The 24054-nt window shown below is 37.9% G+C and overlaps 1 protein-coding gene across 5 annotated transcripts in view; it reads left to right on the top strand.

Moving 5' to 3' along the window:
• MGLL (monoglyceride lipase) overlaps positions 1 to 24054 on the top strand; it is a 190039-nt gene that overhangs the window by 152767 nt on the left and 13218 nt on the right. For all 5 annotated transcript variants that reach the window (XM_087954696.1, XM_087954697.1, XM_087954698.1 and 2 more), the window contains exons 4-6: positions 15104 to 15240; positions 19226 to 19336; positions 22934 to 23023. In XM_087954696.1, the coding sequence (XP_087810822.1) occupies positions 15104 to 15240; positions 19226 to 19336; positions 22934 to 23023 (338 nt within the window). The remainder of the gene's footprint in view (positions 1 to 15103; positions 15241 to 19225; positions 19337 to 22933; positions 23024 to 24054) is intronic.

Here is a 24054-nt window from a genome sequence, read left to right as displayed (position 1 = left end):
AAAAATATTGTGTATTCTAATATAAAGACATTTGCAGTTTAAAAAATAACTGATCCATATTTTTTATTAAAAATAGAAGATAAACTCAATCCATCAAGCTTCAAGTAAAAGCTATCTTGTGCTTGCTTCCAACAACATAACTATAGTATGGTAGCTGTCGTCAGTGTGTGTACTGGGACATTAATCTTAAATGTGGGTTAAACATAGCAGGCTGAGAACAGAATCTAATAGAATTTTTACAAGAATCTTAGCCTCGGTTGGGATTAAGGCCCAGACCCATTTTCTGGCCTACCCACAAGCCCAGATCCCTCAGAGGGGACTGCTTCACCCACAGTAGCCCAGGGCCCCTTCTGTTCAATCAGAATGGGGGGAGCTAGAGCAGGGAGACGATGCAGAACCATCTGAACGTAGCCACTCTCCTGCTTCTGAATGGTAGAAGGGAGAAACCTGGGACCCCAACCTCTCTGAGGAAGAGAAAGATCTGCCACCCGATCAACCCCCATCAGTCACAGTCTTTAAACCGGCTTTATTCAAGCCTCTTCTCCACAACTGCCCAGTTGTCCCCAGAGGAGGCTGCCCCCAAACTTCAGGTGGTACAGTTGGGGCCCGGGGATACCCTCTTCTCCAAACCCATCTTCATATGACAGGTGGTTCTTCAAAGTGGGACATTCCCTCGCTACTGCTCTTGCAGTTCCTCTGTAGATGCTGCAGTAGTGGCTTCCTTCTCTTCTGGCACTCCAACTGAGCCCGAGGATGTACTTTAGGGTTTAGGCAGAGGACAAATGTGCCGAGCAGACATTAAAAGGCCTCTGCTTGGGCTGTCCGGGCCTTGACTGCTGCATCATTTTTCACAAGGTCCTCTATCCGCTGGCTGCACCAGCTACAAGACTGCTTACCTCCATCAGACTTTAGATCGCATCAAGATCTCAATAAGATCATAGCAGCAGCAGAATTCATAGCGGACGCCACCCCAAATTCCACCAAATTCTCCTCTAGGGCCATGACGTCGTCTGTGGCAGAGAGGAGACTGCTGTGGTTACGAAATTGGCAAGCGGAGCCTCAGCACAAGTGGAAGCTGGCTTCGGCCCCCGGCACCAGTGAGAAGCTGTTCGGCGATGCTCTCGATCCATTAGTCGTCAAAATGAGGGACAAAAGAAAAGTTCCTTCCTCGACAGACCAGAGAGCAGACTTCTGCCCTGCCCCATACCAGCCACCTCCATTTAAGCCAGAAATTACCTCTCGCTTCTCCAGGCCGCAGAGAGCGTATTCCCAGTGCCAAGAGCAATGCCCTGACATACAACAACAAACTGCGAGTAAACGGCCCTTTCATGGGGAAGGGGGTTGCTCATTCCATTGCTCTAAATAACCCCTCGTTCTCCCCACCATCGGAGGCCATTTGGCCTTCTTCGCCTCCAGATGGAAGAAGTCAACGACAGACGCCTGGATACTCAATACAGTAAGATCGGGGTTACAGCTAGAATTTCTATCGTCATCCCCAGAAAATGTTGTGCTCTGCCCTGTCTCGCGGGACAATTCAAAAAGGGCCCTTATGGAATTGGCCTTTCAACACCTAGTTGACATAAGGGCCATTCAGCCAGCCCCTGAACTCCAACGGGGACGTGGGTCTTATTCTCAGCTTTTTGTTGTCCCCAAGGCCTCGGGGGGGTGGGGTGGCGAGCTATTCTCAACCTAAAATTTCTGAATGAGTTTATCCCATACAGGCGCTTTAAAATGCAGATGGTGCATTCTATTCTAGAGAGTGTTCGAGAAGGCGATCTCCTCCCTTCCATTGAGCTTACGGCCCATTGACAGTTCCTCGGGTTCTGTTATAATGGGAGACACTGCCAATACAGGACCTTGCTCTTTGGACTTTGATCAGCCTCCAGATCATTTATGAAGCTGTTGGCAGCCTTGGCAGCCCTTCTTAGGGCAATCCCAGTAAGAGTCCAGTATTACCTGGATGATATATGGTCCAGTCATCTTCCCCATTTAGGGCAGCAGAGGATTTGGAAATCACCATTCAGGTGCTCCAAGAGCATGGCTTCTCTATCAATGAGGCCAAAAAGCCACTTTACTCCCACCAATACCTTACTCCATCTGGGACCTGTAATAGATACCATTTCCTGCAAGGTGTCCTTGTCCCAGGAACGTCAGGAGACCTTCAGGGAGTTAATTGGGCATGTAAAATCTAAACCTAGAGTGCCCCTGGCTACGCTTTCCAAGCTCCTGGAAAATGATATCATGCATTAATATAGTGCTCTGGGCTAGATTACATGCCAGGTCACTCCAATGTTTCTTCTACCTTTTCAGAAGACAGGTAGGAGTTGTTCCCTCTTACAAGTCAGATTAACTACGTTGGTCCTTAAATCTTTTCGATGGTGGTCATCTGAGGCGCTTCCCATGGGACTCTTGTTCAAGGAACCAGACAGGTTAGTGCTGACCACAGATGCCAGTCTGTATGGCTAGGGAGCCCACCTTCAATCCAGGGTGGTCCAGGGACAATGGTCCCAGGCAGATTTGGGCCATAATATTAATTGTCTAGAGCTTTGAGCGATCCATTTGCCCCTGACACAATTAGAGGGTGCTGTCTCAGATAAGGACATCCTGATCTTGACTGACAATGTGTCAACCAAGGCGCATATTAACCACCAAGGTGGGACACATTCAGGACCCCTGATGCTAGAGGCAGAATAATCTGCTTATGGGCAGAGAGACATCAGGTATCGCTCAGAGCTGAGCACATCGCAGGTGTGACCAATGTTGAGGCTGACTGGCTTAGCAGAGCCACCACTGACCATGCAGAGTGGCGTTTGCACCCTGATTTATTTCAGGAGCTGTCAGAGCGCTTCGGATGGCCAGCAGTGGATCTCTTCGCTTCCCAGGACAACACGCAACTCCCGAGGTTCTACTCCAGGTTTGCGGTTCCAGGGGCGGAGGGAATGAACGCTTTAGGCAGCCCTTGGCCACAGGAGCTCCTGCATGCCTTTCCTCCTCTGCTCCTGATTCCAAGGGTCATCCAGAAACTGTTGGCGGAAAGAGCAGAACTTATACTTGTAGCCCCTCACTGGCCCAGGAGGCCATGGTTTGCAGACTTAGTAAACCTTTACATCTCCAGTCCTTGGAGGATACCGGAAGACAGAGTGTCGCTCAGCCAGGGACCAATATTGCATCCAGAGCCCCAGTGGCTTCAGTTGGCCAACTGGAGATTGAGCAGGGATCTCTGATCCGGGACAATTATTCCTCCAGAGTAATAAGAACTATCCAGGCCTCCAGGAGACCCTCCACCAACTGCATCTACGATGCAACCTGGAAAGCTTCAGCGAATGGTGTTGTGAGTATGACATTGCCCCTTCCAGGCCATCAATTGCCCAGGTGCTGGACTTCCTCCAAGAGGGCCTGGACAAGGGGCTTTCACTTAATACTCTGCGGAGGCAGGTTGCAGCCTTGTCCTCTGTTCTATCCTTGGGGGGAGTGGAATCTTTGTCTAGACATCCCACGGTCCGCAGGTTTCTGAAGGGGGCTACAAACCTGAGGCCTCCAGTGGTTCATCGATATCTGACATGGGGACCTCTCTAAAGTACTGCAGTCACTGACTGAGGCCCCATTTGAACCACTGAGGTCAATTCCCTTGCTGTTTTTGTCTTGTAAGGTGGCATTTTTGGTAGCGATCACCTCTTCCAGAAGGATTTCGATCCTAGCAGCCTTGTCTGTCAAAGACATCTAGACCCTACCTTTGTACCTAAGATTACCATGTTCCACAGATCCCAGGATACAGTGTTACCTGATTTCTGTCCCCTTCCACACCATGACCTAGAGCGCAAGTGGCACACCCTAGATGTTAGAAGGGCGCTTAGAATTTACATCAGATGTACCTCGACGTTTAGCAAAATTGAGGCCATGTTTGTGTCCTTTTCCCCTTCCCATTGGGGACCAAAGCCTCTCTTCCCACCTTGAGTAGGTGGATCGAGGCATGCATCACACAGGCCTACAAAGTCAGAGCCCTTCCAGTACCCCAGGGCCTAACGGCACACTCTGCTAGGAGTGCCTCGACTTCAGCTGCCTGAGCCACCCAGGCACCCCTAGACGAGATTTGCAGGGCAGCTACGTGGACCTCCCTGTCTCCATTCATCAGACATTACTGTCTGGACTCCTATGCCTCGATGAGTGTGGCTTTTTGCAGACGGGTGATTCAGCGAGTGGTTCCAACTTTGAAGAGATTTGTCGGACGAGGACCCTCCCGTGGACATGCAGGCTTTGGTATGTCCCATCCTGGGCTCTCACAGCAGCATTTAGGAAAATGGGCATTGGTAAATTTACCTGAGAACGCCCTTTCTATATATGCTGCTAGAGACCCCAGCCCGTCCCTTATTTCGTCCGGACCATGGCAAGATATGTTAATGTTAATGTTAAAGATTCTGTTTGGCTTTCAGAGACACTTACTACAGTTTGTCAAGTACCTTCGCCAAAGTTTGGGGAAATTCCCACAGGCAGTCCCTTTTATACAAGACAGACTCAGCTTGATGATGTCATCAGGAGGAGTCTAACCCATCCTGGGCTCTCTAGCAACATATATGGAAAGGGCGTTCTCAGGTAAATTCACTAGTGCCCATTCTATTTGGTGGGCGTCCTGTGCTCTATAAGAGTGATACTGGCTTTAGATGTTCAAAGGAACTGAAACCTTGACTTTCCTCAGGTCATGGGAATATGCCCCATCTTTGACACTTAAGCCACCTTGGATCTGATAATTGAACTAGTCATGTTGCTATTAAGCAGTTACATACCATTTGTTTTATTTGTACAATCTCATATACAAGCTACGCTTCTTCCATAAAAAATCTTAGATTTTGTATCTCTTTGCTTAGCATTTTGCAATTGGTTAGAGCATTTTCTGAGCCAAAATATTTAAAAACGATGAGTAGGTTTCCTTTTCTCCCCTTTTTGTGAACTTTAGTTACCCAACGTAATCCACTATCATTGTGTATGTTTTCCTAATAGTCAATTTTAACATGATCCTAAGGAATCACTAAACTCTCTTGTTTATCCAAACTGTTCATTATCCAAATATTTCAAATGGTTCCCAGGCCATCAGAAAGAGAGGTAGTGCACTTTCCATATGCATTTTACTCCTCTATTTAAATTTGACATAAACATCTACAGTATATGGACAAAAATATAGGGTAGAAGTAAGAAACAGGCATGTGAAAGAAAGAAACACAGAACTAGTAAAATGTTGAAAAGAAATTGTTTTTTCAGAGATAATGGCTGATAATTAAAAAGGGGATTCCACAGGGTGACAAGGGGTAATAAGAATATTTCTGCAATTAAAAATATTTAGAAAATAGGGTAATATAGATACTGATAACTCTTATTAAAGGGGGGATATGCTGTGGAATCCAATTGAAAAGATGTAATGATTAATGGTTTATTGGGAATTAAGATGATGGAATAAAGGTATATTCTAATCATTAAAGTGTCACACTCAAAATAGTAAAAGAGGGGGAACTTATATTTGTTCTTTTTTTTTTTGTGTGGGTGTTTAACAAAGAAGCTGGCAGCCGGGTAAGAATGCGCAGGAGGAAGTGGAGAAAGTGATTGAGAGGAGAAAGTTTTTCTTGGCTCCTAGGACTCTAAGACATATTTAATAAAATTCCTGAAAAGTATGACTTTCTGAATAATACCTGCCAGAAGAGGAAAAAGCGGCTGCTTGAAGGTGCTGAAAGGATAGCTTTCCCTCTTTTCCTACGGAATAAATAACTGGATATTAAGAAACCTATTTTTTAGGTGGAAATTGGTTTTAAGCGATGAGTGGGAAGAGAGAGGATTAAAAAGAAAATATTTGTATGCTAAGATTTGTTGGAGCAGATGCCTTAAGGATTTGAAGACTAGAATATATTGTAACAAGACTTTAAACAGATTTGGACTTTCTTTCTCTTTGATTGATATCACCCCAGAAGGAGAAAGTGAGAACTCTGCCTTGGTTTGGACTGATTGATAACTTTGGGACTGTTTTATCTTTTTTATTTTCTTTTGAATATTCTGGTTGTTGTAAGAAGAAAGAAGGAGAAAAGAAAAGAAAAGATTTATAATGGCTCTTTCTGTTGAGGAACTAAGAAATGGTGTGGAAGAAGCTTTCCTTTTCTTAGAAATGGCGCTTACTAATTATCAACAAAAATTACAACAGATGAAGACAGCAGAGGAACAAGAAAGAAAGGAAGGAGCCATCTTTAATGAATCTCAGAATTTGATCCAGAAAAAGGAAGAGAGAAAGAAAAGAAAAGAAGAGAAAAGAAGAAAACTAAAGGATTTAAGGACTTAAGATCTAAAAAACATTTAAGAAAGGGAAAAATAAAGTGCAAAACCAATATGATGATTGTAAACAAAGGGGAAAAGAAATACGACAGAGAAGGGAAGCCGGTAAGGCAGAGGCTAGAAGAAGGGGGGTAGAAAGGTTTGTTGGGAAAAGAAAGAAAGGGAAAAGGTGGAGAAAAGCTACAACGTTTTGAAATTAAATGGAAAAAAAGGAATTTTTATGGATAATGGATAAAGTATAATTTCTTTTAAAAAAAAAAAGATTTTGCAAGGTACATAAGATGAGATGGTAGTATTGCAATGGTTTAAGAGTTGATAAGAGATTAAAATGTTAAAATGTTTAAAAATGATTGGTTTTAAAACTTAATAATAGGAGAGGTTTAGAATATTGTTTTAATTAAAGAGTTTAATAAAATTATGGTATTGATGTTATTATAAATTTTTATTATAGTATTTCTTTTTAATATTTGGATTTATTCTCTCAATTATGCACTTAATTGTGTTGGATGTACTAGTTAGATAGAATGTACCAAGCAAAATCGGATTGGGTATTAGATATTATTTTAAAGATTAATTTGATTAACTTAGGGGGGAGATAGAAAGGCATCATACTCTGATTAATGATTTCAGGAGAAACTGATTTTCTTTTTTTTTCATAAGGGATGAGACAAAGGGATGATAAAAAATGGACAAAAGATACAAATATAATGATTTAAACTAAGATGATTAATTAAGGTAGAATTAAGAAGTGTGAAATATGTGGAGAAGTTAATATAGAAGGCTTAGAATGGTAAATAAAATAAGTAATAATATGTAAGATGAGCATGAATATAATTGAAGTCCATGAAGAGAGAGACACCTGGGTCCAAGTTACTTTCCAAAAAGATATTTTTTTTATGTTTTGTGTGTTGTGTGTATATGTCTTTTTTGGGGGGAGAATTGGTAAAAACTTGTAGAAATATAGAATGAGAATAATGGTAACTAAGTCAGAAAGAAACAGATGAATAATAATAATGATATTGAATAAGAGTAAAGAGAAGTAAAGAGAAATTGAATAAGAGGTTTTGGTATATTATATGGAAATGGTTTAAAATAGAATCATAATTTATCTGACTTGTTAAATTTACAAGGGAAAAAGGTTTAAACATGTAATGAATAATGATAATTTGTGTGTTTTAAAAATTAATAAAACTTGTTTTAAAAAAAAAAAAAAGAAAGAGAGGTTGCACTTTCCATATGCATTTTACTCCTCTATTTAAATTTGACATAAACATCTACAGTATATGGACAAAAATATAGGGTAGAAGTAAGAAACAGGCATGTGAAAGAAAGAAACACAGAACTAGTAAAATGTTGAAAAGAAATTGTTTTTTCAGAGATAATGGTTGATGAATTAAAAAGGGGATTCCACAGGGTGACAAGGGGTAATAAGAATATTTCTGCAATTAAAAATATTTAGAAAATTTATTTATTTATTTATTTATTTGATTTGCCAATTGTTTACAAGATAATAAGTATAAGCGTATACATAGTTGTGAATACATGAAATGGGTACATATAAGAAAAATAAAAGAATAAGAGAAACAATAGGACAGGGACGGTAGGCACGTTGGTGCGCTTAAATAGGGTAATATAGATACTGATAACTCTTATTAAAGGGGGGCGGATATGCTGTGGAATCCAATTGAAAAGATGTAATGATTAATGGTTTATTGGGAATTAAGATGATGGAATAAAGGTATATTCTAATCATTAAGGTGTCACACTCAAAATAGTAAAAGAGGGGAAACTTATATTTGTTCTTTTTTCTTTTTGTGTGGGTGTTTTAAAATTTGTATTAATTTAGAATTCATAAAAAAAAGTGTAATGGAAAGGGAATATGACAGACTAAAGAACCAGCTAAATTAATAAGTTTAATATAGATTATTAAAAGCAAGGAGAGACATTGGTAACTTCATGATTACTACTATTAGGCAAATATATATTGTTTATTTTTATTTTTAAAATAAATATTAAGGATTATATTTGAAATAATTGAAATGAAATAAAAAGATGTTTAGATTGAGATTAATGAAAGAATTTAGAATTAAACTTTATTATTATTATTATTAGGCAAACACGTATTGTTTATCTTTATGTTTAAAAACAAATACCAAAGGATTATATTTGAAATAATCGAAATGAAACAAAATCGATTGAGATTAATGAAAGAGGCCAGAATTAATGTGTTTGTTTCTCTCCTTACTGAAAATTTGGAATGGAAAAGGTAATAATAGAATTAAATATGCATATATCAGTGTATAATTGCTGTCATATTTGTATGTAAAGATGATGACCCGGAAATATGTTGTCGACTAAAAAGAGATTTTTGTTTTTAATGTGAAAAACTGAATAAAGTTTGTTTGTTTGTATATATATATATATATATATATATATATATATATATATATATATATATGGTAGAAGAACTTGTTTTCTGCCTAATGGATTAGATTGTATTTTTATTTATCAAATTTATTTACTGCCCAATTCGTGGTTCAGCTCTAAGCAGCTTTCTGATTTGTAGTTTTCCCTTAGTTGTAGTCTAGATGTCCTCTCCAAACAATTCTGACTTGGCAGAATCAATTTTTTTGTTAATTCCTATATTGTTATCAGGAAAGTGCAGTGAACTGCTATTACCACTTCAGCAACAATTTATTTGCGATGGAAAATAATGAAAACATGTTCTCTGTTTCTGTGGTCTGAATAATGATTAAAATTATGCAGAAGTGAATATTTGCATGAGAAGAATCCTACTTAATGGTATCAAAATTGCATGTTCACTATGCTTTCAGACACCCACAAGACTGCATCTGCACACAAAGGTATACTACCTCTGAACCTGGACATTATATGGATGTATAATCTGTATGAGGTCTTCTTCCCATTCTCTGTGAATTTGTCCAATTTCTTTGCATCAACTTTTTTAGAATTGACATTATTTGGTAGAATGGTTTATTATTAAACTTTTGCAGCCTCCCCTCAGTTTCTGTAATTCCTTGTATGATAATTCCATTATTTTAAATCAGTAGTGATATTTGTACTCTCTACCACTTAAAATAAAACTTTCCCCCTGTGAAGTACCAAGAATGGTTGTTATAAAAGATGAGCCTCTGAAAGCCCTCAAGTTCATACACTATGGTAACCGCACCAAACTTGATTGCAGGAAATACGACTTCAGCAACAGAGTGGTCAATGTCTGGAATACTCTACCTGACTCTGTGGTTTCTTCCCCAAACCCCAAAAACTTTAACCTTAGACTGTCTACTATTGACCTCACCCCTTTCCTAAAAGGCTGTAGGGGGCATGCATAAGCACACCAACATGCCTACCGTCCCTGTCCTATTGTTTCTTTTTTATTTTTCGTATATGTACCCATTTCATGTATCCATAACTATGTTTATACTTATACCTGTTATCTTACAGTTGCTTGACAAAATAAAAAATAAATAAATAAGTTTAGGGAGAGTAACCTCAAGAGTGAGGAAGGAGGAATTACACTAAATGATGTTTAGCTTAGAATGTTTTCACTGTAGCTTTAATCTCAAAATTTTGCAATTATGATCCGAAATATTTGCAAAGACTTCATGAAAGGGAGTTGCGGGTTATATGTAATTCTAATAGTGACTAAGGAAAGCATATATTCTGTTCTGTACAGTCATTTACATACTCGTAAACGCCACGCGGTGATTGGTCAAGACGCACGGCGAGCTGATTGGCCGAGCGAGCCGCACTGATTGGCCCGCCGTGAATCTCCCGCGATTGGTGGAAACTAACCGCGGGAGATTCAAAGCGGTGTCATTGGCCGCGGCCGCTGCAGCCAAAGAATAAAAGCCGCCGCTTTTCCCTTTTCGAGCCGAGCCGATCTCGGAACAAATAAAGAGCTGAAACTAAGTCACTGGCTCCGAGTCTTTTTCCACGACAGACACGACATATTCTTATTGGGTTCTATTGATGCCACGAGTTACCTTATCTGTGAATTTTATCTACTGAGAAATGCACTTTGATGATGTTGATTAATTGACTATCTGTGATTCAAAAGTTCTATCCTTTTTTTGATTGAATTTTCAGGCCTTCCTAATTGTATAGTTAACATAACTTCAGCTAGCAAGCTCAGCTCTTAGTGAATCCCCTCACTTGTTGATCTGTGCCTAAATTGAATTGTTTAAATCATCACCATTTTTTGCATTATAACTCTATAGTATATATTGTTCTACAAAAATTGTTTGTCATTATATCTATATTAAATTGATTTACCCAGTCTTGTGGCTTCATTCAAAATAAATGAAAAGGTCACAGTTAAAGTTTTCAGCTATTTCATAAACACACAAAAATTGCACTAGAACCTCCACTAAAGAGTATTCACATTCTCCTTCAAGAAAATTGACCAGATGAGATTACTTAAAAGCTGAACAATTTTTATTTCTTTATTTTTTCTCATATTCTGTATTAAGAGAAAAATCCATTATTACCGATAGTTGCCATATTAAGTTGAACCTTAGAGGAGAGTTTGCCTTATTTACAGCTTGTCACTACCATTACATGACGGAGGTGAGAATGAATTGAACTTGACTTCTTCCTTTTCATGATCGTGTCAGAATGAACATTGTTCCTGTTACTCACCTGTTGTTTCAAAAGTTCCTAATAGTTGAAAAGCAGTTAACAAGCAATTTCTAAAGGCAATTAGACAAGGAAATATGAAAACCCAGTATCCTTTCTTAAGGCACTGACTATGGTTTGAGCAAAAAAAGAGAGAAGATATTCCCTCATTTCCCAGATCTCTAAACTCACCAGAAGCTGTTGTCTTGCAGTCTTATTGTGAGTAGCAACCATATGGAACAGTTTTGGGCAATCCAAGTCATCTCCTTATCAGGAGAGAAATTACAAAGAGCCAGTTAACTTGCTGGCCCTTCATTCTGCTGTACTCATTCCTCTACTTTTTAACTATTCTTTCTTCTGTTTGCCATTTCTTGTCTGGAAAGCTGCTGTTAATTTTACATTAGTTGATTGGAAATATTCAAATCTACTTAGCTTAGTTTATGCATGAATATATGGTATTTGGTTTATTTGAGACTTGGCAACTAAAAGTATGAAGAAATAACAATCATAAAAAAGGATTTTTAGTTTTTGTTGAACATAGCTTAATTCACACATTATGAACAGATTCACACACAGAAACCTATCCTATCAACCACATTATAGCCTAATTAGGGCCATATGGAAAACAATATGAAGCAGCAACTCATCCATAGATGATTGTTAGAGATACAAAAACAAACATAATAGCAGCTAAAAGTATTTATTTTAAAGCATATGGGAAAAACTTCTTTCACAGCACTCAATAATAAAGGAGCGTTAAGTAGAAATTCTAAACATTTTTCATTTATTTATGCTAGTCTTTCTCAAGCTCATGCCCTCTTGATGTATTTGGGGCTACAAATTCCAGAACAGCTGGGAGCTGTTTTCTGGACACATCTGCTAGGCATCATGTTAGAGAAGGCTGGTTTATATTATCACTACTAGCCCAATCTCTGCATGTTTGGACTTAAGCTTGTACTTACTAAACTCAGTTTTTCTTAATTCCACATAAACAAATTTGGAAAGAATAAATCCAAATTAAATTGCTCTGATTTGCTGAATTCTTGATTACCTCTGATCCACCTAAACTTCTGACAGCTATTTAAATTTGAGAAAAAGGCATCAACAACTTTAGAATTTAGATCTCTTTTTATGTTACATACTTAGACAAGTTCTTTGTATTTGTTTCCTATCCACATACTTTTTTTAAAATTCTTGGGATCTGTAGTTGTTTGTGATGTATTGAGATTTCTCTATAAATATCTATTTCCCACGAAGAAGTATAAGGACAAAGAATTGTTGAACTGTTTTAGAATCTACTGTGTTTCTCCAAAAATGCAGCCTACCCTGAAAACAAGCCCTAGCCTGATTTTCATGCCTGGGCTGATTATAAGCCCTATCCCCAAAATAAGCCCTAGTTTAGCCTCGCCCACCATCTGGTTGTACAAAGTGGGGCGAGGCACATGCGTAAAATCAAGTGGGGGTGCGGGATGTAGCTTTCCCATCACCCCACACCCGCTTACCTTAGGACACCTGCAGCCAGGCCTCCCGCGCCCCGACACCTGTTGTGCTGCTGCCTGACTTCTTCTGCAGCCGGACACCACATGGCGTATCACACCGGTGCCAGTTATAATATTACATTATAAACATTGTACTGTGCTATGCTATACTAATACCAATACCTATACCCATACCATACCATACCATACCATACCATACCATACCATACCATACCATACCATACCATACCATACCATACCATACCATACCATACCATACACACCATACTATACTATACTATACTGCAAAGGGATCCATTAAAAAAAACCTTGTTGTAATTCTAGAAGATATATATGCCATATCTCCAGAAGTATTTACAGGGAATCCTCAATTGTTGTTGTATATTGTGACAATCGTAAAGTGGGTCACCATGTGACTGGATCCATTTTATAGCTTTTTGCAGTGGTCATTAAATACTGCAATAATTATGTACGCCCATTGTTTGCTATGGGGCAGGTTTTGCCCATATCCAGAAGTAAATGCTAGTTTTTGGCAAAAATGTCCTAAGTTGGACACATGATGATAAGGCACTGCAAACAGCTATAAATGCAGAATGGTTATCCAAATAAGTAGTCAGATGACTGCAGGGGGAGGGACATGAGTGTTTTGTAGATCATCTATGTCAAAATTGAACAGCCCTCTCTCAACAGAGGGAGAGAGATACAACATCATCTATCTCCAGTCTACAACACAGTCCTTTCAACAGTTCCAAGAAGACTCTACACCCATTTGCACCACTCAGGTGAACCTGATGACACAGATAAACTTCCAGGTGGCCTTAACAACTCACTAAAAACATGCAAGGAGTATAAATCCTTCTATCCCCCACCATCCAGTCAGAGGTGAAGAATCTTCTTGGATAAGAAGCAAAACACCTTCAAAGAAAAACCAGAAAGTCCAGTTGCCTCTTGAAAAAGCACCTTTGGGACATTCTCATTCTCATTTTTCCCAACTTTTTGTGTATATCTGTCTTTCTCAACTTGAGGCTCAATGGCTTTTATCATTTTCCAGTCATCAAATACTGCATTAAATACTGTAGGGCATCAGGATGGGAATGTTGCATTCAACTAAAAGCCTAGTTCTCATATCATTCTTAACTCAGTAAACCACTAACTCAGCCATAGTTCTAACATGCTTCTCTCAACATTCATCTAATTGCAAGTCATGTTGGATGGAGCATATCCGAATACCAGTATTGAAAAAGTATTTACAGGGCAGAAATCTGGATTAAAAGGCAAGAAAATGTGCAGCTGAGTAACGTCAGAAATCTCTGCATTTCTTTACCCTCTAATCTTAAGCTTGGCTATTCAGCATTTTTTTCTTTTAAGAATCAAAGCTGCAATGATTACAGAGCTATAATTTTGGTTCAATCATATGGCGGTGGGCTATCTTGTCAGATCAGCTGATCATCAGTTCTATTTTATGAGGGATAATTATGAATTTCAATAGCATACGACATAAACTATTTCCTTCCCTGGAAATAGTTAAGGAGGAAGGTAATAATTATTTTCTGCTTTTAACTGTGTAAGCCTTAGTCCCATAGCCTGCAATCATTTCTTATTGAGGCTGTGAATATATAAGACCCACATCTTGTTGGATCAGACTGAAGTCTGTTTAGTAGTGCATCATCCTATTTCTGAAAAGGTTTAGAATTTTACCCGTATTTCCTCATAAGAGGAAGCCAGGTCACATTGGAAGCCTCTTAAGGATCCCTATCTAGGGATTGTGATCATTTATAGCCTCAGGCAATCTCAGTTGTGGAACATAGAAGTTTTATGTCCATGACTTGGTGTTACCTTTGATTCTTAACAGGTTAGCATTCCCCAGACAAAGGTGATGTACAGTTTGGGGCTCCCCCTGTTCTCATTGCTCTTGTGGCTTAAGAGGCCTTTGTATACAAATGATGTTATTTGTATTGAATATAAAACCAGACACATCACTGGAAGCTAAAATCATAAGGCTACGTCCAATTTACTTTGCACCTGTTATGCGTGTGAATTCATTGGTGAAGGCAATGATGTTAGGAATGGTTAGTGGACAAAGAAGAGTCAAGCAAGAAACACGCTGAGGTGATCTCTGAGCTTGTTTGTTTTCTTACAGATGTTTCAAAATAAGTAACCTCATCAGTGGCTTGACAACATCAAATCTGATGCAAATTTGAATAAAAAACAACTGAAAGAAGCTGTGCTTGACTGGGTAGCATAGAGCAGAGGTCTCCAACCTTGGCCACTTTAAGACCTGTGGATTTCAACTCCTAGCTTTGCTTGCTGAGGAACTCTAGGAGTTGAAGTCCACAAGTCTTAAAGTGGCCAAGGTTGGAGACTCTTGGCAAAGAGAGCACATCTCTGTAAAGTCACCAGGAGTCGGACATGACTAAGTGGTTAAAAACAACAGCATGTTGTCAATGGAGTATAATTTTTCTTAATTTGGTGACTGCCAAATGTGTTGGACTTCAATTCCAATAGGCCCTGCACACATCTTGACGGTGCCATGTGGGAGAAACTGTAACAGAATATAGTTTTTGTGTCTAGGTTGGGTTTCATGTGTAAGTCTGAGAAGAGTCAAAATATGAACTACTTTTGGTGTAGCAGGTCACTTTTCCTTTTCCCTTTTACAGTTGGCCATGGGCAAAGTGAAGGAGACCGTATGGTTGTGTCAGACTTTCACGTGTTTGTCAGAGACAGCTTGCAGCACATAGATCTCATGAAGAAGGATCATCCAGGCATTCCTGTGTTTCTTCTGGGGCACTCTATGGTAAGAACATTATCCTTCCTCATGGAGCCTTGGCCTCCTATAGAGCAGCAGACGCTGTTTATTTTGGGTTAGGTTTCTGAAGTCTAACAATTAATACTGGTGCCAGGAGGCTTTTAATTTTTATTATTATAGCCTTTTCTGTTTTCTTTCTCTGCTTCCTCTCCATTCCCTCTTTTTGTTTCTATTTTTCTTTTATTTTCACAAAAAGCAGTGGCTATGTTATTGGAGTTATTTGTAAACAGCTGCCCACCTAAATGTGAACTGCACAGTTCCTAGTTCTAATGTGAAATTATAGATTTACACACCATTCCCAGGGCTTATTTCCAATATTGAAGAGTTATGAAGCTGGAATTTCTAGAAACGCAAATGGAAAAAATAACTTTTTTTTTTTTTTTTGCCAAAAAGCAATAGTGTGAAATGAATGTATGTATATATGAGAAAGATAAAAGACAAAATGTTTTGGAGATTTTGTTGTGTGCTAATGGACTTTACATGGATTGTTCTCATAATTTTCATACAAAGTCATAAACAAGTGAAGAGTTTGTTTGTTTTTCCCCGACAGATATGCACAGGGATAGATAGATGATAGATAGATGATTGGATGGATGGATGGATGGATAGGCAGGCAGGCAGCAAGCAAGCAAGCAGGCAGATCCCTTTATTCATGTTGGTTAAAATGTTTCTAAATCATTCATTTAAAGAGTGGGTTTCCCCATTTTCTGAGATTCTCAAGTGTTGTTAAAGGGAAGGATGACTATGCCAATGGTACACATTTTTGCAGTGAGAAGAAAGGGAAAGGTAAGGAAATGTGCGAAATAAAAGCGAACATGAACTTCTGGGTTGGGGTCCACAACTCAGCTTTCCAATTCTACAGGCCACAGAAAACCTTTTGATGATGAAATAAAATCACAAAGCAGGGCCCAAAAGTTCCAGTTCAGGGAGGCTGGTTGGATGAGAAAATGGGTATTTTGCATCTTGTGGCTTTATATTCCCATTAGGGGATAAGGTGACAAATGGCATAATGATGCTGGAACTGCCGGCCAAAAGAGATGAAAGAATAGGTGGACAGTTCAACAAGGATAATGCCCAGAGATATATCAAGAACTATGGTGGATATTGAACAAGCTTCTGATACAGGAATGGTTATATCATGACTTATCAACTCGGAATCATTTTAATACAAGAATAAACCATGTAAAATAAAAGGTATCCCCAAAGTTATGTTATGGTTTACTCATAATACATGTAATATTCTATGATGTAGACTTTGTGCTGCCTTAGACTATAATTTTTATTTTTACTACAAAGGATATACAACTCCAATCATAGTTTGTTCTGAAAGTTTTAAGCTAGCTAATAAAGGTTAAGAAGGTTCAGGGATGAAAATGCAAAAGGTTGCATGTGTGAGTCAATTGTCATTTATTTCAGAGGAATGGTTTATCATATCTGAATTTTATTACGATTGCAAAATGTATCAGTGACAGCTTGTATTCTGGAGATACATGTATGCGTATTCATATCTTGTTCTATTTGTTTTAGTTATCAGCAGAATCCGATTTTTTGAAGGCAAAAAATTCCCATTGAAAGCTAGGCAAGAAATTGCTATAATCTACTTTACATACATATACAAACACATACACACACACACAAACACATTTTCTTTTTTTTCTTGTATACAACCAAGGCATTAGCTATCACTATATCCCATTGTAACATGCATTACATGTTACACTGTAGAAAATTACATTGTCTAGTACTTTTTAAAAAATTATAGCATATAAAATGCATTTTTGTTAAATTAGAAGAAAGTTGTACAACCATTTGAGACATTAATTCTGTAATTCTAAACCTTACTCTATTTTTGCTTTGAATTCATATCTAGATCAAAGTGGAAATTCCTGTTAATGCTCAGATCATCTTGCTAATGTTCAGTTAATCATTCCAGTTCCGATATGCTTCTTTAAGAAATTTTCTTCTTTTCAAAAACTTATTCTAGGTTTATAAAAAAAAGCATAGAATAATAGCAATGGGGACTTGCATGAAAAAGTAAACTTTTTTTCTGAGAATCTTTAAAGAAATCTCAAAACAAAAAAAGTGGCCTTTGAAACAAAGTTAAGGCGACCATAGCCATCTCTATTAAGTTAACAAGATGATGTCTGATTTGAAGTTCATGGTAAACCTTTAAAGCAAAGAGATGGTAGCATAAGCTGAAATTGAAGTTACCCAAATAGTCCTCATATTCATATAAACACAAACATGATTTATTCCTGCAAGTAAACAAAATGATGTATCTTTAATACAGTTCTCCAAGGATTTCCCATGGCAACTACTTGTGAATCATACTGAACTCTCCTGCTTACTGAGGTTGAGATACATACTTTTGGCTTGAAGAGGGAGCATTTTAGTTTGCAGTCCCAAACTGGCTTGGCATTCAGTTATTTTTTAATGACTATGCCAAATAATAATCAATAAATCCCACCAAAACTGGAACAATCAGTCCAGTTTTAAGAGATATAAATCAAGATTTATAAGAGATGAAAGTTATGCCTTCAAACTTCTTTGTTTCTTACATCTAACCATATTATCCAAAACTTTTAAAAAATGGCCCTAAAATTTGCTTCCCAATGAGCTATTATTCTCTTCTGTAAGAAAAAATAAAATGTTTTTTTTAATCTTTCTTTGTTATAATAGCGCTTAGCAATAGCACTTAGATTTATATGCCCTTTCATTATGCTTTACAGCCCTCTCTAAGCGGTTTACAGAGACAGCCTATTGCCCCAACAATCTGGGTCCTCATTTTACCCACCTCAGAAGGATGGAAGGCTGAGTCAACCTTTAGAGAGTGAGAATTGAACTGCTGAACTCTGCAGACAGCCAGCAGTCAGCAGAAGTAGCCTGCAGTACTGCATTCTAACCACTGCGCCACTTAACTGCTCATTAAACTATACATTTTTGAATGCAAGCACATAATGTGATGTTTTATTAATCTAACTTCAGGATATAGTTTGGTTACTTTGACTTTTCCTTTGGCTTCTGTTTCATCCCACAGCTTGGCCAGACTGTTTACTTGCCATTCCATTCTTTCTAGTTGCATCATTACTTAACTCACTAAGAATCTCTTGATTTACTCTTGTCTGCCTCTCCTTCTCTTCCATTTTTGGGCCTTTATGGACATGCTGGGAGCCATTTTTCGCATACCACTGGACAAATGCTATCTTTCTTCTTGCATTTTGTAAAAATCTGGTTGTAGTTTGAAGGAACAGAGAAAATGATTTACAATTTTTTTTGTATTTTTGGTTTTCCTTGTAAAGGAATAATATATATGAGTTTAATATGTAAATAAGGAAGAACATTCTGTAACAAGAACCTAATAGCTGTATTGTGATTCCTAGGATGATTTCTTTTGTGCAGTTGCATTTCTGGGTATTCCAGTGTTGTACAATGCCTAGAAGTGGTATTGACACACCTTTTGAAGCACTGCCATGAGGCTCTGCTGCTAATACAGGTGAATTGTGCACTTAGTGATACACACTTGCATTCATTACATAAGTTCTGAAATTATCACCTCCATAGTTCCTTTGAAGTTTTTTGTCTGTTGTTTTATATTGCTGATTGGAATCAGTGGTGCATGATAATGGAATTGATCTAAAATACCTTTTTCTTGGTGCAGAAGGAAATTGAATATAGCTTGGCCATTGCCACCATAAGTCATTGCCAGAATTAAACTGACAAGGTTCCAAGACAGTGACCTTGATAAATGTACCTGCCCATAAGTTCTTGTCATCTCTTTTAGTTATATGACCGGGAGGGGGGGCAACCATATCACTTCAGGTATTTCTAAATTCCAACTCAGCTGCCACTCCGGTCAGCATGCCAAAGGTAAGACATGCTGGGAGTTGTAGTGTTGCACAAACTTCCCACCTCTGCTTTACTGAGATCAATAGTCTTAGCAATCATCAACCCATTGCTTGCTTTTTCATTTCAGGGAGGAGCCATTGCCATCCTCACCGCGTGTGAAAGACCAAATGACTTTTCAGGCATGGTATTAATTTCTCCTTTAGTAGTTGCAAGCCCTGATGTAGCGACACCGATCAAGGTAAAAAAAAAAAGGTGTTCATTTAATTCCAGGCACACTATCTAAATGTCAGCTAAAATCTTACTAACTTGAGATAATAGCTCTTTTCTTTCACCAGCCTAACCTCTCTATATGTGGTAGAGTGCTATTTTCTTTTTTTAAAATACATGAATTTAAGGCTGTTCCTGAATGTAAAAGGGTTTGTGGTCAGTGCAAAAGCTGAAGGATTAATGAATGAAGATGCCCTTTTTCTTACAAAAATCAGAATTGCAATTTAGAGCAAGAGCCTTGCACTAACCTTTTCCATTTCCTGTAGATTTATTTTGACAAATCTCTTTTCTCAAACTGCTTTTGTTCCCTCAGTTTCCAGATGCATGATCTCTGGCTAAGTTCCCATGCTATGCTACACCTTAATGTAGTTTGCTTAGCCTGGTGTGTGAACTCTTTGTGGTTTGTAAACCATGGTGTTTGAGTGATGAAGCCCTATGACATGTTCAGAAGGCACGGTTAAAACAATTCATAACTTAGCACAGAGTGTGCAGCTTTCTCTGGGCAGAAAGCCACTCTTAAGCTTTGAGAGATATCCCCAGGGCCGCACTCAAAAATGCAATTGGTGGGGCCAAGACAAAAAATTACTTCCACAGTTGAACGCAGTTAATAGGATTGCTCTCCTCTCCTGTATTTAATCAGTTTCCCCTTTCAATCATATTAAAAATGCAATCTGGTAACAATTTTGGGAGGTCTCTTGGAACCATCAAGACCTCAGCTTCTGTACCAATTTTTATTGGGTTGACCAGAATGATGGATATGAGGGTTTTTTGGTGGGGGAGTTCAAATTATTTTAGCTTCACTTCTAACAGTCAGTTTTATAAATAATTATTTTAAGCAGGTGGTGCTGATTTGTTAAGTTTGGCAAGGAAAAAGTAACAACCAGCCCCACGTCTAGTCTATGGACTCATTCATGGAGCTTAGGGTCGTTTCTTATTGTGGAGAAATTTCCACCCCTTGATAGTTTGTAAATAGTCATGTATGCCTCATGACATATACTATCAGCTTATCTGATATTATACAACATGATGAATCGGATCAACTAAGGAGACCTGACAAGAGTATTGTATACAGTTAGTCCTCAACCTATGACCACAATTGAGCCCAAAATGTATGTTGCTTTAGTGAGAAATTTGTTAAGTGAGTTTTGCCCCATTTTATGACTTCTTGCCCAATTTGTTAAGTGAATAATTGCATTTCTTAAATTAGTGACATGTTCGTTAAGTGAATCTGGTTTCCCCATTGACTTCGCTTGTCCAAAGGTTGCCAAAGTAGATCACATGACTCTTGGGCAATGCAACCGTCATAAATGTGAGTCAGTTGTCAAGCATCCAAATATAAATCACGTGACCATGGGCATGCTGCAGTGATGAAATGCATTCACACATGCAGTGTGAAAAATGGTCATAAGTCACTTTTTTTCAGTGCAGTTGTAACTTCGAATGGTCACCGAATAAACTTCCATAAGTGGAGGACTACCTGTGTTCCATTTCCTTCTCTCTAGACCTTTATTTATTAAACCATATGTTGCAAAAACTTGTAAAACTTTATTGGCTCAATGATTCTAATTACAGATCTCTCTTGTTAGCAACTCTTTAAAGTAGCTGAATTTTTTCCTGAGCTCATGAAAAACCTTCTTTAAAAGGTTGCTGAAAGGAGCTACATTTTTTTACTCCTTCTTGCTCCTAATCTGAATTGTTGTCCCATAAATTATGTAGGTAGCAGCTGCAGCAATAGCAATAGCAACAACCTGGGGGTATAGCCACGTAGTCTACTCAGCACTTTACCAAGCTTTAATGAAAGCTGCTTGCATAGGGGAGATTCGAATGAATGCAATTCAAAGCAAATGTGATAACTATTATAACTACTTACAATTAGAGCATTGAATTAGCTGCTGATCTTGCTTATTCAAGAGGTATCTAAGAAAGGAAGGCTGATGGGACTGAGGATTAGCAATATCTTTATCTCAGAGATATGATTGGCTAAGTTTTTAAAAGTTGAATATTACAGAGTCTGTTTTTCAAACATTCCATTAATAAGATATTTTTGTGAGAAGGGCATCTCTCCAATATGGGTAACTGTCATTAATTTGTGAGGTATTAACTTAATAAAGCATCCTTTCTATCAGCCTGACTCCTAATATGTTTGGATAGGGTATATTAGCAATCATAGACTAAGAATTAAACTATTTATATTCTGACAAATTCAAAAATTAATAGATAATATTTGTACATGAAAACATCAGACTATTAGGCAGGAGAGCATGTCCATTAAGCCTGAATATCCATTAAATCCAAATTTATGTCACTTATGTAATAATGCCAATTATATAATTTGTCATTTGTGTCAGTTCATGTCATTAGGCATATCATATAATGATGTAAATTCACACAAATTATGGTAATTTAACTAAATCATCTGCACTACTTCAGGTAAAAGTTCTATCCATTGCCTTCAAAGTCCACTAAACTGGGGTGCTATAAAATGAAGTTTCACTGTACTAGGAACAAAACTCTTCATTAGCTTAAATATTCAGCAACATGGAAGAAAAATGATTGGAGTTATTAAAGCAACAAAATCTAAGTTGCTCCATGGTGAGTTGGCCATGGCAAGTTGGCTGTGGCAAGCTGTCATAGACCCCTCTGTGACAGCTTTGAAACTTTTCTTTTCTGGGAGAACTTTTACTTTATTCTTTTATCATTAATACCATGTATTTTTTCCCACAATAGCGATCTTTGATGCAGGAGTATCGGAGAATGTGATGAATATAATTACATTTAATGGATTCATAGAAAATCAAGGTCACAGATTTCATTTTCCAGGAAACATTACTGCATGCAGTAATGAATATGTCCTTAAAATAGGCCTAGCAAAGTATTTTCTTGGCTATCGTTGATTTTAAGTGATGACCACTTAATTAGAACATAATCTACAGAACATAAGATATTATTCAGCATTGGGGTCAGTTATAGAACCCTATTAGTGGAATTTTTTCAAGTATTTTCTTTTCTTCATATTTTAGTATTTAACTCCCAGAAATTAGCTGTGCCATAGATCTCTTTAGTCAATGTGTACACATTTTTCTCTTTATTTGTATCCCTGCTACAGAATGTGTTTACCATGTTTAAAGAACTGTACTGTAAATCACATAAACTAGAATAGGGGACTAAAATACAAAGTGAATAGCAACAAGAAGGAACCCTGGCAAACAACCCTGACTTCCCTTGAAGAAGGGAAAAGCTGGCTTTCTCTCAACTTCTTTAGCCAGGATTCCTTCCTTCTTTTGTTGTCAGGAAGAAATGTAAGAGTCCTAAAGTTGGACAAAGAGGTTTTTGGAGAGTAACACCACTTGCATCAAGCTTTCCCTTATAAATAGTCCTGAGAATCTTTTCACTCTTTCTGGTACATTTGGAATAAATCCATTTGTTGGCATTCAGGAGCAGATCTTCAGCTGGAATGCAGTAACAATGTAGTGGTTAAGCTAAAAAAAAAAAATTCTGCTACCTCAAAACTGACTTCTGTAATTCCCTTCTTGCCTTCCAAGATATTAATTATATTTTTCTCCCTCAGGTATTTGCAGCTAAACTACTTAACTTTGTCCTGCCAAACTTGTCTCTGGGATCTATTGATCCAAATGTCATTTCCCGGAATAAGAAAGAGGTGAGAATTGTATTGCCCCTGAAAGTCAATGTTTTGCCTTGTGATAGTTTGGCTCTTTGCCATTCAGTATAACTAGAAGATCATAAGCGAGCAATTTGGTCTTGGTACAAATCAAAGAAAATATAACTAGAGGGAATAGAACATACCTACAGTACAGGTAGTCCTAGACTTACGACCACAATTGAGCCCAAAATAAATTTATGTTGCTAAGTGAGACATTTGTTAAGTGAGCTTTGCCCCATTTTATGACCTTGTCACAGTTGTTAATTTAATCACTGCAATTGTTAAATTAGTAACCTGGTTATTAAGTGAATCTGGTGTCCCCATTGACTTTGCTTATCAGAAGGTTGCAAAAAGTGACCACATGACCCCAGGACACCGCATATCATCATAAATATGAACCAGTTGCCAAGTATCTGATCTATGATTGTGTGACTACGGATCGTACATGAAAAAAACCTCATAGCTCCCTTTTTTCAGTGTTGCTGTAACTTTGAATGGTCACCAACAAATGTTGGTAAGTTGAGGACAACCTGTATTATACTGAGACTGAAATGGCCTCCTATCCAGATATTTTTATCAGCAGTCTAAAGTAGGGAAGAGAAATCACAGAAAGGATTGTCTGTACTGGTTGATGGATTTGTGTCAGATCTGTGAGGTACATCTGATTCTTTCAGTCTGCGTGACCTTCCAGCTTTCATTTATGCTAGAGATAAGTGTTTTGATGAGAATGGAGAAAAAGCATAAGATGAATCATTGCAACAATAATATTTTTGCCATGACTGTTTTGAAGGAAGAAAAGATACGTGTTTAGCTTGCTGTAGAAACATTACATTTAAATGATTTAGGTCTCTATGACCAAGTGAGTATGTGATTTGCAGGTGTTAATTTATCCTTACATTTTCATTTATTTATCAGTCTTGTATGCTGCTGCAAATACCAGAGTCTCAGTGGCTAACCAAGTATAAAAATATATGCAGGTTTTAAAAATGCCACTTTGTCAGTAGTCATGAAGTATAGTGAATACATAC

Source organism: Notechis scutatus, chromosome 2 (assembly GCF_049901735.1).
Source record: "Notechis scutatus isolate UNSWTSFEM ecotype Mainland chromosome 2, rNotScu1.2, whole genome shotgun sequence".
Classification (NCBI taxonomy): domain Eukaryota; kingdom Metazoa; phylum Chordata; class Lepidosauria; order Squamata; family Elapidae; genus Notechis; species Notechis scutatus.
Note: the sequence above shows the minus strand (reverse complement) of the source record. Positions and strands in the feature narration are given on the sequence as shown.